Raw genomic sequence first — 16,074 nt, 5'->3', positions numbered from 1 at the left:
AGAATAACCCCGCTGGCAAAGATCAACAAGTAGTAAGTGAAACAAAAAAACCTCTTGTTCTCCCTATTGACAGCGCGAACATGGCAATCGTACCTACACCTTTTGACCCTTCTGTCGCGTCATTATTGCGCGAAGTAAAACCATATCATGGCCAATTAACCGGCAATAAAACAGCCACTCAATTCATTAACAATATCAATAGCGTGGCTGAAATCGGCAATTGGGATGAGAAAAAGAAATTGCAAGTACTGTGTGCACGCGTTAAAGATAATGCTTATGACTTTGTTAATTACTCGGACGAAATGCAAGGTTACATTAACACGAAAAAATGGGACGAAGCGTCCGAACTTTTGATTGATCACTTTGATCGAACTAGATCTAAAAACACTATGATGGTCGAGCTACATAACATGCGTCAACGCACGGGCGAATCGATCGAGGCTTTCAACAACCGTATTGTTGCCTTGTCAAACCTCATTCTCAATCTGAAGGGAGTCACCGATAGCGACAAGAAGAAATGGGAAACTAGCCGCATGGACGAAACCAAGATTCAAGTTTTAAAGGCTGGCCTTCTTCCTGGTCAGGTGAAAAACTTCCTCAGCATCGCAGATACCAAGAGCTACGCAGAAACTCTTCGCAAAGCTATGGAGATGGACCGTATTTTCAGCGAATCAAGAACTGAGCATGAGAAGAAAAACGACAAGGACGCCGTAGCAGCTCCGCTCATTCCTACCGGAGGCACGTCGTCGCCCCGCACCAATTTTCCTCGTAAGGGTAAGAAAGTGGACTTAAACAAGCTCAAGACGGCTGGTGCGCAGGCTGGTACCAACCAATCCAGCGCTCCGAACCAACAGCGAGCCGTCAACACACAGCAGCGCTTCCAACACTCTTCCCAACCATCGGGTAATAAAGGTGGGCAGCGCGCTCCGAACAAGCCTTTCAACCAAAGGAGGAATTTCAACGCAAATCAGCCCCGTGGTGACTTCAGGTCAACGAATCGCCACGAGCCCTGCGCCATGTGTGGCATTTCGAACCACCCAATCGAGAGATGTTTCAAACTGCAAAATGCTGTCAGCGACGCAATCTACATTGCCTTGGGCGTCACGCCTAAACGCAACTCGTCCTCGGGAAACTAAATAGGGTGGGTGTTTGCTCTCCTCTCTCACCAGACCCTACTCTAGGAGATCCGATTTTACTTCCGCATATTATTTCGGCTCCGCAATGTATCGCTATTAATGGCTCAAAATCAATCTACGATTTAGCTACTGTTCTTGCACACAGTCCTCAAGTCAATGTTGCAAAATTTCGACTTTTGATAGATACAGGCTCTCCTGTATGCTTAATGCCTTTGAAGCTTCTCAAAAATCCCTCAATTTGCCGGGAAACGAATTGGAAATTATTTGGGCTGGGAGACACCAACTTGAACCTCGTTGGCATTGCCACGATTACTTTGAACTTTGAAAATTTCACAGTCCCGTGTGACTTTTTAATTTCTGAGACTCCACTCTTTTCTAATTATCATGCACTGCTAGGAATTGATTTCTTGCGAACGTATAAAATGTCTTTGGGTCCCGATAAACTCATTTTGCATAATCGCAATATTCCTGTTTACCCTTGCAAACCGGGCAGAATCGAAAATGGCGTTGTTACTACTGCCCTATTAGATTTTAGCGACCCCCCGTTATTGGCGGCACCAGCGACAACAGTCTCCGTGTCCTCCAATCAAGATCTTCCTGGGTCGCATGACTTGGTTCCTCCACGTCGTTATTTCCTTTCTCCGTACGATTCTACAACACCAATTTTGCAAGATGGACAGACTTACGCAGTTAACCCAACATCAGTGTCGTGGACTGCGACACCCATTGATGACGTTTCCGACGTTTCTCAAGCGCTAACAGCACAGCTAGCTCCACTCTCTATTGAGGAGTGTGACGACAACCCTACTCCTTTTCAAGATGAGCTGTTGGAGCCTCACGCTTATGTGACTGCGGAAACAAAGTTGAAAAATACAGACTCGTTGGACGAATTTCTCCGACATTTCAAACTGGATCATCTACACGAAGACAACAGACGGATTCTGGATAAGATATTGGTGTCCTATAAGGATGCTTTTCAAGACAAACGCAAACTTTTGGGCGTTTTTCCCGGTTTCAAAGCAAAAATTACCGTCTCTGATGGACCACCGGTGATCAGCAAGCCCTATACCATTCCTGTTAAAATCAAGGACGAAGTTAAAAAACTCATCGATGAACAAGTAGAAAAGGGACATTTAGTTCCTGCTGCTGGCAGTTGGAGCTCACCCATTCTCGTCGTGCTGAAGAAGACTGAGATTGGCCGTGTCCCTGAATTTCGCTTAGTTTTTGATTTGCGTAAAGTCAACTCCAGAATGATAGACGAAATCTACCCAACTCCTTCCATCACGCAAATTTTGCACAATTTGAACGGTGCCAAATTCCTCAGTCGCGTAGACGTCTCCAGTGCCTTTCAAACCATCGAATTGGATGAAGATTCAAGGCGAATTCTTGGAATTATTACCCCGTTTGGCAGATTTGAACCAACACGACTACCTTTCGGCGCAAAATGTAGCCCCGCAATTTGGATGCGAGCTGCAGACATGGTCTTTTCGCCTTTGTATGAAAAGGGCGTTCACCTCTATTTGGACGATATTCTCATCGCAACTCCGACTCTAGAAGAACATCTTTCCCTGCTAGAAGAAGTTTTCCAATTAGTCATTAAATTCAATCTCAAACTCGGACCTGCCAAAACCGATTTTCTTTGCGAAAAGCTAGAATTTTTGGGGTATGTTTTGACAACAACCGGACTTCGACCTTGCCCTGATAAAATCAGCGCGATTCAAAATTTCCCTATTCCGGAAAACATTACTCAAATCCGCCAATTCCTCGCTTTGCTGAATTATTACCGCGTTTTCATTCACAGATTTGCGGATCTCACTATTCCTTTAGTGGAGCTCACTAGAAAAAACGTTAAATTTGAAATTACTCCCGAACGCTTAGACGCTATTCAGGAACTCAAAACTGCTTTGACTACTGCACCTGTTTTAGCACAGCCCAATTTCAAGAAACCTTTTCTCTTAGCAGTAGACGCCTCGCATTTTGCAGCAGGCGCTGTTTTGAATCAAGTAAATTCAGAGGGTCACGAACAAGTCATTGCTTTCTTTTCAAAACTTTTTACTGGCTGTCAAGTTCGCTACACAACTTCTGAAAAAGAATTGCTGTCAATTATTCTGGCACTTAGGCACTTCAAACCACTCATTTATTTTTGCGACGTTACCGTGCTAAGTGACCATAGAGCTCTCGCCTATTTCCGTAATTTGAAAGGTGGTGGCTCCAGTAAGTTAGAACGCTGGGCCATCGAGCTCTCTTCTTGGCCTCTTAAATTTGAATATAGAAAGGGCAGTCAACACGCAAACGCAGACACACTGTCTCGTTTAGTGGCTGCACCGATTCAATCGGAAGATTCCGATTTTCCAGGGAATACCCCTGTCTGGTCTGCAGACGATTTGGTTGCTTTCCAACGCGCAGACGCTTTTCTCACTGACCTTTGGTCTCAGTCTGATCCGTCGGTCACGACCCTTGAAACCCCGGATGGGTTTTGGACACGAACTCCTGAGGGCGTGGTCCGTTTCGCGAAAACAATTAACGATAATCCACTCGTTTTTGTCCCTGAAGCTATGAGACTTAGACTTCTTCACGCTTTTCATAATGCACCCTTTTGTGGTCATCAATCCGTTGAGAAAATGCTATACACTTTACGTGGACGTTTTTACTGGCCTGAAATGAACTCATCAGTCCGCCAATACGTCCAAAGCTGTTTAACTTGCAATTTGACCAAACCAAACAAGCGAATTTTAAAAGTACCAATGGATAAATTCAAGCGAGATCGTTCAAAATGGCACTGCGCACATCTCGACATTTTTGGACCTTGTAATCCTACAGGCTCACACGGCGAGAAGTACGTCATTGTCATCATCGACAGTTTCACTAAAGCTATCGAGCTGCAAGCAGTATCCGACATCCGCGCAGAAACCGTGGCACGCTTTTTAGTGGAACAAGTCTACCTTGTGCACGGTATGATATCTCAATTGGTGTCCGACAGAGGCACCAACATCTTAGCCGCTACCGTCTCCGAGGTCAACAAACTCCTTAAGGTGAAGCACACACCGACAACACCTTATCACCAACAAGCTAATGGACAAGCAGAAAGAGTTATTGGCACTCTCAAAAACCTTCTACATGCAACTGTGCAAAACCATGATTCCAACTGGCCTGAGTTATTGCCATTCGTCAAATTTGCATACATGACGCAGCTGCACTCATCAACAAACCGTTCACCGTTTGAAATGCTCTATGAGAGGTCGCCGCTCTTACCCTTTGACCTACCTACCGATCCGCGACATCATTATATCGCCCCTGTCTACGACGATAATTACGCGACCCTTGTTCGCAAAAATATACATGAATCAAATGCATTGGTCAAATCTACTTTAGAAAAACAAGAGGCAAAATATCAAAGTCAATATGACAAATTCACTAAAGGGAGAAAACTAGAAAGTGGCCAAACTGTCTTTCTCAAACGTGGTCAATTTCCAACCACAGTTTCAAAATTCTTACAACCTTTGTTCACAGGTCCATTTAAAATCAATAAGATCTTGGATCACAATGTTGAAATTTCTAATGACAAAGGAAAAGTTTATGAGGTACATATAGATCGACTCAAGGCACAACCTGGTCGACAATTTGGCGCGGCTAAAACTAAGCCATCTCGCACTTTACCAAAATCTAAAGCGCCTACTACTACTACTACTACTAACACTACTACTTCCCTTGATCACCATACTAATAACCCTGATCGCAATAACCAAAATAATATTGCCTGTTCAGACGATTCAGATGATGATACTCATTTTTCAAGTCTTGTTCACAGACTTCCTAACGCACCAGAGGAGGCTAACGTGGCACCAGAGGCACCACTACCGGCTTCACCTGTTCGTTCGCCGTACCCATTACGTAACCGTGTTCACATTGATCAAGCACAGTTATGGGACGGACGTATTTAGTATTTCTGTCATTTTTGGCACTCATACCTTTTTTTTGGCTCATGCAACTCCAAACTCGGACATTCCCAAAATGGCATTTTGTTTATCAGCCATTCTCTTTTCCGAGTCCCATTAATAATTCCGACTTGTATTATTCTTTTATACCCGACAAAGATTTGCTAGCCGTTAACGAACAAACACACAGTTTCTTTTATCTTACGTGGGCCGACCTCAATTCTTGCCAAAATTTATCTTACACGTTATGCCAACCTCGATTTAAAATACATACTGCTGCTACACCTAATTGTTGTTTAAGTTTTTCCGCAGCAAAACCGTTAGCGTGGATCTCCATACCTATTGTCATGTGTCTACCATCGCTAGTTTTAAACCAATCTTTTCTAGACCAGATAATTCGGATGTTTATTTATACCATGTTGCAAATTTAACTAATCTCCATTTTACATGTACACGTGCTAATGAATGGCATCACGTTCCTTCAGTCATCAAAGGCACCGGATATTTCCATGTCCCCTCATCGTGCCACGTCCTAGTTGGAGACGAGATCCTCTTTGGCGCTGGACGCATCAATATGGGACGTATATCTGTTACATTCGCACTCCATTATCCTCCACTTCCTGTGTTGGACATACTTTCCACTATTGCCCATTTAAATGTAATCCGAAATAACGATAAAATGTCAAACTTATTCGATTTGTTCGACAATTTTTCTATTGCAAATGACAATACTGGTCTTGAAATTAACTCTCTTTTAAAAGAAATTCATCACCTTAGCATGGCTGACACACCTTTTGGAGAAACCCACCACAGTTTTAATTATAAGATTTTGATCTTCGTTGTATTGCTTGTTCTAGTATTGGCAGTCACTTGTGGTTTGGTGCTTCGTTATACCGGTTGGACATTGAGTGCAAGGCGAGGCATTACTTCAGCGCCTCCAGAGGAACCAGAATACAATCAGCCGGAAGATCCAGCTGCAATTCCTCTGCAAGAGATTCCATCTCATCAGGCGCGCCTCGAACACTCTGACTCCGGTAGAGTTCGCATGGTTACATATGTTGACCGTAAGGACTTAGCAGATATCCGCGAACTACACCAATCGACAAGTGGCACCAATCAGTTCTAAGTTGTTTGTTAAGCTATTTCCGCGTTTTAATTTGTCACGATTCTGTTCTTTTTGTAAAATCGCACACTCTATTTGCTATTTTGTGTGGGAGTGTGAATCCTTTATGGTACCAGTACCTGTGGAAATTTCCGAATTCTTTAATTACGCCAGTATTGCTAATCCGCGTTAAGTAATCCACCATGGTACCACAATGGATTCCATTCCAAATTGACAAACGCGTTACTTTTAAGGATATTGTTCCCCAGCATTCAGTAATCACTTTGGAAACCAAATCCATGTTTCTTACCGAAATTCCACATCTTCTTAAGTAACAGAAGAATTCTAAATGTTAACGTAATTCTTTTTTGTTGTTTAATATTCTAAAGCACTTAACTCCTTGAGCACTTGGATGTATTGTATTTGGTCACAAGTAAGTGTTGTAAAACTATTGCACCCTCACTCTCACCTCACGTATGTTATATCGAAAGACACTCCCACTTGCCACTATATAATGTTTGACAAAATAACACTCTGGTCACTTGAGAGTTTTTCATCCACGCATTGACTTCGGGCAAGTGTGGGAGAGCGTCCTATTTGACTTTCCATCTTTAATTTGGCAGAGTGAGTGGTGAGAATTCAAAATCTAATTGAGCTTATTTTTCTTCTGTTTTAAATTCTATTCTGGAAAATAATAATTCATTTAATGTTGTATTCCTGTTAGTAATTCGAATATTCAAATCCTGTTCTTATTGAGTCAATTCTCCGGTGAATAATAATATTAATATCAAATACACACCATATAATTTCTCCTGTATCGTTTAAGTTCCTATCAACAATATACTTTAGTTTGTAAGTAACAAACTTACCTCTTTCATTGCTTTACCCTAGTAATTAAAGAAACTACGCGATCTAAAAACCGCTCGTCTAAAATTCATATTTTATCAAAATTAAGTTTCATATTTTAAATCAATAGATTAAATATTTAAATTCCATTTGTTTTATAAGAAGTAATTCTTTTAAAGTAAATTCTAAATTTTCCATTTCCAACTTTGGGAACTAATTAAAGTTGGTGGTGTCAGAAAAATCCTGAAAGGGCACGGCTTCACCGGGAGGGTAACTACTGGGGAGTTCTGTCCTGCGGCCCGAATTAATGCCTGGGTACGCGAAGGTTGCAACGTAATTCTAGATAAAGGCAAATTTTTGAATAATTAATCAGCTAGATTACTCCTGACTAAGTTGCAATTCACACTTGCTGATGGATTCGCAAAAAATACAGTGACAGCTAGTCAAAAATTGTTGTTGCACTGAGTGAAAATTCGTACTCGTCAAAAAATACTTACAAGTATACTCTTCATTTTCGAATTACTGCTGCGGTCTGTTCCTAATTCGTTTGTAGAGCAGATGAAGCAATTTACGCAGAGCTTTCTAATCAACTTCAAAAGAGGCGGCCATTACTTGCGATAATAATTTCCCTACAATATTGTGAGTTGGCGAGCCAGCAAATAATATTGTGGCGGCTGGACGGGTGGACGGCTAGCTGCTGCGGGCGCGCGGCCAAGTGGCTCAATCCGAAACAGATTTTATGGCGCAATCCACACCTCTGTGTTTTGATTAAAAGCACTCTTGGGCAGCAAAACTAGAGCTCACCGAGTCGTTGAAAGCGGATTGAAATTGCCGACGGTACATAATTTATGCTTCCCAAGCTGAAAGTTTCTCCCCTCAATCATTTATTATTTTCTATCAGCTAAGAAATAATATAAATGTATGTTTGCTGGTTGTTTGGCTGTTTAGATGGCGATATTAGATAAATATAAACAGAATATTTGATGCGTGGTTCATCATTTTAAAAGAAAAATTTATTGCTCATGAAGAAGATTTTGCTTTAATAATTAAAATTATGGCTTTAAAATTAACTTTTGTCAATTGTTTTCTAGTCATGTTTGAAATTACGCAATTTCATTGAAAATGTGATCGGTTTTTGATAGTTTGTAACGTTTAAATCATTCGATAAATACAATACATGTTCGTGTGTCCAAAAATAAAACTATACAAGATTTAAAAATATGGTCAAATAGATTTCAAACTGATAAGTCTACATTTAAACCATTTTAAAACGGGTTCAATAAACGGCATTTGTTTAATTGAATTATAAATTCCAATTTCTACCCAGCAGAATAAATCAGTTGTTTTCGAAGGCGTGTGAGGAAAGCCCTAATTTTTGTGCCAATTTTTTGATAGGAGAGTCGTAATATTTGAGCTTGGCTGCCTCCGCACAGTGGCCCCTTTGAGGATTCTTAGTTCAAAAGAGACATGAAAAAATGCGGAAGAGCAGTTGCGGTCGGTCTAGAAAGCGAGAGAGCAATGGTGTCGTGCGCGGGGTAAAAATAAAAGTGCAGAGCTTTACCAGCGAAACGCGCCACAACTTGGTGCTCAAGGTGGTGAGGAACTCCTTCTTCCTGGGGTCGTTCCTGTCCGAGGGCTTGAAGCCCCTGCCGCTGACAATCTCGCAGTTGCCGTTCATCACTGGCGGGCTGCTGCAGCCGCGAATAATGAATGCAGAAATGCGCGCCGCGCGGCGATAACGAAGCGGCGCGCGGCCCAAATGCGAGTTATTCGGTCGGACCGGCTCGCCAAATTGCTCGAAAGCTCGCTCTGGGCTGGGCTACTTTTAACCGCGGCCGCCACCGAGAGCGCACCCTTTCATTAATATTTTCAAACGCACCATTGTCTTTGCCTCAAGGACGCGCCCAGTTCTCCACACGCTCCGCGCTTCTTATCGATACTCAATCATTTCTCATATAAATTAAAGAAATATAATACAAAAATATAGTTATTCAGATAAATATGAGGATATGTCAATTGTTACAAACACCACTATTATTTGCCTTTTAAATTAATTTAACTTGAAACTAAAATGACTAAAGTTTGTTTCCCATTTTTACAAAATGCAAAATCAGGAAAATGAAAATTAAAAAAATTGTCTTGGAGGGTTGAAAACAAAGAATTTGAAGATGATAAAAGGAGAAATAATTTTTCTGAATTATTTTTATGATGAAATATACAAAATACCACCCAAGAAAAAGTAAATTTTAAAAGCTATTTAAATTTCACTTGAAATTCTGTCTAAATTTTCGCTATTTTAAATTTATGAATAAGATTTCAAACAACTAACAGTGATATTCGACTTACATTTGGTTGCTGCTCGTTTGTTTGTGTCGTTCCACCATTCTGCTGACCCTATATGTAAAAGTCTTTAGAGTAATCCTCTTTCTTTGATAAATTTATAAATAAAAGGCACCTGTGTTTGTTGGTTTTCCTTATTTCCCTCTCTGGACGTTTCTGTTTCTATTTCATTGATGATTTCGTGCAATGTGTTTCTTATGCTCTCTTGTTGAATTTCCTGCACACCGTTGCACTCGGCGCCCTGGAAGAGGGGTGATTGTTAAGAGAAAAATCACATTATTGCACATAGAATATTAAAATGTGAACATAGAGAGATGAATATCAAATTATATTTTTCTCCATTTTAAATTAAATGTAGCAATAATACAATATATCTCTTGAAAAGCGAACTGTTTGGCATCACTACGGTAATATGAGGTTGAATTAAAGCGGAAATACTAATTAAATCCTAAAATTAATCATGTATATACCACCAACGAATTTTTGTTTGTATTCACAAAATTAAAAGAATCAACTGTAGAAATAACAAATCCGGTCATTTGCACATGGAGACCGACTGGCTGATTAATAGTGAATTTGATGTACTTTTGATACAAAATATCAATTTATAAAATTGTTTTTATCATTCTCCCAAAGGTGAATAACAAGGAATGGAAGACTTAGTTGAATTGCTGTAAGAGGGTATTTTCCGTATTTTCCTCACAGGTAGATGCGAGTTGTGGAGTTTCCAAGAATTCCGTAGCTCGTTTCTCTTTTCGTTTGCACTCAGAGATGAGTGTGGGTGGACGTTTTCAATGATCTTTGATATTGTGGCATGAATTTTGTTTTGTAAGTGCACCTGATGAGGCCTGAAGGGGTAAAAAGTCGAAACAACTTCTATGCAGTGCGAGAGCGTGTTATAGTATTTTATTTTGAAATTTTGTTGCCACCCATTCATTTTTTGTTAGCCATTTTATAACAAGTTTTCTAAATTAAATACCAATATTATATCCCAATTTTTTCATAGTTGAAATTTTAACTCGATCGAAATTAGAACAATCTAAATAGACTCCCAATGAGAGTGATTCACATGAATGAATAAAAGAAATAACAAATGAATAATATTCCATCGGATTTTTCGTAATATTAAATCAACGATAGCTATACACTTTTAGTCGCATCTATAGAGCCATATTTAAATAATCTTTTTATTGCTGTTGCATATATAATAATTATAGATTAAAAGGGATTTCTTCTGCTAAAAATGTATTAGCTGTATGTTTCAAATATAATTAAACTTTGTGTTGTAGTTGTTGTGGAAAGTTAGTGTTTTGTGAAGAAATGCACGACTTTCAGCCAAATTGTCTCATTAAAATAGCTACAAAATTGTACTTGTGTCCTCATGTCTAAACTGGCTTTCCAAGAGAACGTGTTTATATTGCTGATTGCGACGCTTTGAACTTCAAACTCTATTTCTACTTGAAAGCGTTCAGGCGCCAAAGCCAATTATCCTTGTCTGCCCGCTCACATAGAAATACGGTATTTTCTGTTAGATGATGAATCCAGCCGGGAATATTCTCTCGCTAATCAGAATGACTCACGTTTGTCTGTTTCTGTTGGTCAACTTGGTTGCCATTGTTGTCTAGTGGCGCCTCCCTGGCCTTTTTCTGCAACAATGAGCGAGCGCGAATTAGCGAACAGAGCCCCACGATCTAGCAGAGACAGAGGAAAGATAGAAAGAAAGAAAAGCAAGGGGTGCGTGCGTGTGTATTCTTTCGGCTATATTTTATGCGCTGCTATTTCGGGCGCGCCACACTCATCTGTGAACACAACGCCCGCCCATCCGTTTAATTAATTTTGCCGGAGAGAGAGTGCGTTCGCTTTGCATGTGTTAAAATCTGTTTACCCAGCATGTCTGCAGCTTTTGGCTGGAGTACTGTAAATTTCCTCCTCGTGAGTCACGGTCTTTCCCTCTAACAATAGTCGGCGGTTGGGTGGACAGCAAAATATTAAATTTGGTATCAATTTTTGAAAATATTTATTTTGTCAAATAGAAAGTACAGAACCAGAAGAACAGACGATCACATTCGCAAGAGCGACAACTTGCTATTGCAAAAAATGTCTTTTGAAAAATGTTTAGTAATGAATAGAATCATCGGTTAATCAACCTAAAAAGCCCACAACTGCGTCATCTACGTGAAAAAAAGGAGAAAGAGCAGGAAGAAAGAAATGCACAATTTTAAAAAGCACACCAATGATTGAGGAAAATAAGTGCCTAGGCCGCTCTCAAAACAAGATGCTCTTTACCTGCTCCTCGGCGGACTGGAGCAATTTCGCGGCCTCCTCGGACATCTGGATGGACGACGAGGTCGTGCTAGACGAGCTGATCGACGTGGACGACGACACGCTCTGGCTGACCGACGAGAAACTCTGCACAGACATTTTGGTCGACGAGGACACGTTCTCGGACACGCGCTGCTCCATCAGCGAGTGCTCTTCCTTCTGGGAGCTCTCCTGAATTTTAGTTTTCACGCCATGCTCCTCAACCACCTGAATTACCACAAAAAGCAATGTTTTAAGAGAGGATTTTATAATTTAATTAGATACACCCTGCTTAGCAAAGGAGCCAAAAAAATTATTATTTGTTTTTGCACTTCATTTTTTTTAAATTCAATAATAATTTTGTTGTTGAATTAAAACCAACTTTCAAATTAAATTAAAATGATGAAAATGGCAAACAATTAAACTCTCTGTCAATAGTAGTCAATATACTATTTATAATGTTAAAAAAATCACATTTTTTATTTTTATTCAATGCAGAAATAGAAATGAAATTGATCAGGATGAATTTTGCTCTTACCTTTGACGCGGAGGACGCTTCGGAGGAAGAGGACTCTTCGTGGGCAACAACCTTGCCCTCGCCTGCGCTCGTCAGTGAGACTTCCATGTTGTTCTGCAACAGAGTCACACGGGCCATTAAACTCACTCCACGTACGCCTGCAAGACACGCGTGGTATGCAACCAGCGAAACATGCCGGTGCTGCACATTGCATATTCCGCTTATGCCAGGGAATGCGAAAGTGACGCATTGCACAACGAAGGGCGACAAACGGACATGGCTAATTGTGAGAATTGCAGTTGGGAAATTCGTAAAAAAGGGCCGAGGGAGAATCTGATTTTCAGTAGCAGCTACCTTTTGCGCTGGAGTGATCAAAGGGCTGGTCGGCAATTCGAGGTGAGCATTTTCGCTCCCGGTCGGCCCAGGAGCTATTTCAGGCCGGAGGGGTTGGAGGGGGCGCCGAGGGGGCGGTGGGGGCAGTCTGCGGGCGGGACTTGGCACAGCACCAAGCGACGAAGGAAACTCAACACGCGCACCTGTTTTTGATCCCGGCGTGGCCTCTATTGTTCTCGCATTCAGCTGCAATTTTTCGTTTCGAGTTTCCATGTTTCCGGCCCGCCGAGTAAGAAAATTTTCCTCTTTATTTGGAAAAGGAAAGGGAACCAAATTTGTAATTTTTGTTAATTTTGCCACTTTTCCTGAATTGTTATCGCTTTTGGCTTTCAAGAAATAAAACTTTAACAAATGGGATGGCCAGGGATGGCAGTAAACTGCTGTATTTGCCGGTAGGAAAATTAAATTTTCAATAGGAAGATATCCAAAATACTCCATTCTTTTAAACAAATAAAATCTTCTTAAAAAGAACAGTAAAATTTTGGGTAAAATTTTTAAGATAATTACTCGCTTATAAAACGATTAAAAAACCGAACTTATAACTATAACATTTGATCGAAATTTCTTCATCAATTTATAACCATTTCTTAACTAACAAATTTTAAATTCACTTAAGGCATATAGTTCTGCAGATATCGTTCTTCTTCAAAGCGCAGGCCATTCGCTCAATGCTCTGACTGTTTAATTTTTTCCCAGTATATTTAGGAAGCAGTTTTGGTTTCATTGGTGTTTTCTTCACTGTGTCTCAACTGTTCTAAATTCCTTTGTTTTTACTACCGATGTAAATTAGTTATTAAACCTAAAACAGTTTCCGTCGTTGCAAAAGTCCGATAAATTCGCCAAGCTTACACACGCGCCGCGTCTCTTTCGCACCCAAAGCAAAACAAGCTGGCCAGTGTTTACACCGAGTGTGTATTTCTCCAAGCCACACGTATTTATAATTTAGCGTCCCACTGGCTTGATTTTCATTTTCGCCCGGCAGAGAGCTGCGCGCTCGGGAATCCCCGATATCTTTTCTCGTCGTCCAAGCTGCCGAATGAGTGCGCGCTAGCGAGAATGAGCTTTTAACAATTGCTGGCGGCGGCCAAAAGCAAATGATGTTTGGGCCTGATGATCGCCTTGTTGGCTCGGACGCAACTTGACGACAAAAAATAAAAGCAGACGAGACAGAGAACGCCCCCAAGTTCTGCATCGACTCTTGAACCACCAGCAATACTGTTCAACCGATAAATTGAATAATTGAAGCTGTCAAATTCAAATCGAAATAATATTTTTGGAAAGCATAAAATATGCTTGAAAACTTGGCAAAGAATAAAAAACAAGTCTTCTAACAACAAATATTTCTTGAAAATAAAAATCAAGTTTTGTTGTGTAGCTGGTTTTTAATATTGAGGTTTAAGGCACTAGAAATATTTTAAACTCATAAAGGTTTAACTTTGTTTTTTCTATGGGCCATCAGGGCAACTTTGCCCCAAACTTGCTCGAAACCAAAATACAACTTATAACAAAACCTTTTAAAAATCCAAGACAGTTGCACCGCATTAGTTTAAAAAAATCAGAAGTCCAATTTACTAATTTCCCCCTTGTTCTTGTGGCAAATTGGCAAACTATTCTTTTCATTTTCCACCTTCTTCTTTAATTTTTCTTTGAAATTTTGTTATTATTAGGCCATCTTGAATAATATTCAAAGCCTTTTTAGTGGAAATATTGAAATTTACTATATGAACGGCATTTATTGCAAGCATGCGTGCATATTTATTAAAATCTTCGTCCTTTCACAAAATATTGGAGTCCTTTTTTTGGTTCTTTTTATCCCTGTCCGAGGACCGGAGGACCGGGAAGGGCGCGCACTGCACTAGCACGAATGCTGAAACCCGGGTCCCAATAACACCGCGAACGGATAACATGCGCGCACCAGGCCGCACAGGGACCCAGCCCACTCAAGGGCCACTTGCCTCCGCACCGAGAGGACTGCATTGAAACGCTAGACATTCGTCCCGTGAAACCAAATCACGCATGCTGGAAAGGTGCAAACCAGCAAGTAGCGAGTCGGCGCCGGTGTGCCTCCCAGCCCGTTGAGTAATTTGAGCATTTCATCGAGTCACTAAACTAACCACTTTTTGCCATCTCTGACATTGGGTAGCCAGTATTAGAACTCCGAATTGCTCAAATACCTCCCATTGCTTTGACACTCCTGAGAGTGCCTTAACAATGCGAGCCAACTTTAACAAACAGAAAATATACCCATTAAAAATATTATTTTTTTAATATATATCTCTGATTTTTTGTGATTTATATTGCCTTTTTCTATTACAATATTTATAAACCACATTTGGGATACGCGTTAAAATATTTTTCAAGCTACGCATGTTCATTATTTGTTTAATTATTATAGCTCAATATTTTGTCTATGTAGGTGGTATCTGAAGTGGAGCTATTATAAATTAACACCACTTGTGAAACTGAAGAGTATGGCGTTTCCCCGCTTGAGAAGACGAATTAGGCAATTTATTTCCAAGCGTAAGCATCTTTCAAAGTTCCGTCATTTGACGCTCCATTAACGAAAATAGATTTAATAAATCAACTTTTATGATATCGGATGAGTGAATAAATGAGGACTTAAACACGCCATATGTTCATATTAAATTTAATCAATGGAAGGAGTTTGATTCAAAATATTTTTGTGCTTAAAAAGCATCTGAATTATTCTCAAACTTTTTTTTATCATTTTGAAAAACTTTGTTGTTGCGGGGTGGCCGGGAAGGAGAAAGGAAAGAACTGCTCAGTTTGACTGCTAGAGATAGACTAATTTATTTCATACTTCGCACTCTCTGCGTGCTCACATTCATGAAATACCTGAGTAGATATTTGGGATATAACAGAATACCTGAAGAAAATTACATCATTTTTAAAACAACTTGATGTTGTTGTCATTTGACACGTAAATAACGACAAAGTTAACTTAATTTATACAGAAAAATCCTATTGCCAAAATGTTCAAAAGTGGTGCCAAAAATAATTTAAATATGGAAAATAAATATGAAATCCATCGTTGTTGGTATTTGCCGTATTTGCCTACAAAGGCAGATGCACCCGAGGTTTTTAAGTTGAAATTACAAGCAGCTCACTATGCAACGAGGAATCTGCCTCTAATTTAAACAAACAGTTTTTGTAAATAGATCGAATCCTATCTTGTCTGTGATCGCAAAAACAAAGCTTTTATTACGGGGTGAAATAATCGCATTTGAGCCGCGCTCATCAATCGCGGTGACTAACAGTCGTCGGTAGAGCAAGCGAGAAAAAATAAAAAGACTTACAATTTGTTGACGTTAATCAGCTCCGAAAAACGCGAGACAGCCGCCGCTCCCGTAGTTGCCGAAGGCGCTCCTGTTCGGCTTGCTGCTGGGCGGAAGCGAATGTATGCGCCGCCTCGTGTTTTGAAACAAACTGACTCGAATCGGGCCCGGCGAGAAGAAAACCAAGTCGAGAAGAAGAATCGCCCTC

General features: G+C 40.3%; 1 protein-coding gene across 5 annotated transcripts in view; it reads right to left on the bottom strand.

The window, feature by feature from the left end:
- LOC135947455 (uncharacterized) overlaps positions 1-16,074 on the bottom strand; it is a 26,771-nt gene extending 10,697 nt beyond the window's left edge. The window contains exons 1-6 of one of the 5 annotated variants that reach the window (XM_065496339.1): positions 15,888-16,074; positions 12,199-12,291; positions 11,646-11,888; positions 10,940-11,005; positions 9,475-9,600; positions 9,366-9,413 (exon numbers count right to left, since the gene is read on the bottom strand). In XM_065496339.1, coding sequence (XP_065352411.1) covers positions 9,366-9,413; positions 9,475-9,600; positions 10,940-11,005; positions 11,646-11,888; positions 12,199-12,285 — 570 coding nt within the window. In that variant the 5' untranslated portion in view covers positions 12,286-12,291; positions 15,888-16,074. Of the gene's footprint in view, positions 1-8,580; positions 8,817-9,365; positions 9,414-9,474; positions 9,601-10,939; positions 11,006-11,645; positions 11,889-12,198; positions 12,292-12,531; positions 12,799-15,887 lie in introns of those variants that run through there. The other 4 variants (XM_065496336.1, XM_065496337.1, XM_065496338.1 and 1 more) reach the window with 4 other exon arrangements.

The sequence above is a fragment of the Cloeon dipterum genome, chromosome X (assembly GCF_949628265.1).
Source record: "Cloeon dipterum chromosome X, ieCloDipt1.1, whole genome shotgun sequence".
In the NCBI taxonomy this organism is placed as follows: Eukaryota; Metazoa; Arthropoda; class Insecta; order Ephemeroptera; family Baetidae; genus Cloeon; species Cloeon dipterum.
Note: the sequence above shows the minus strand (reverse complement) of the source record. Positions and strands in the feature narration are given on the sequence as shown.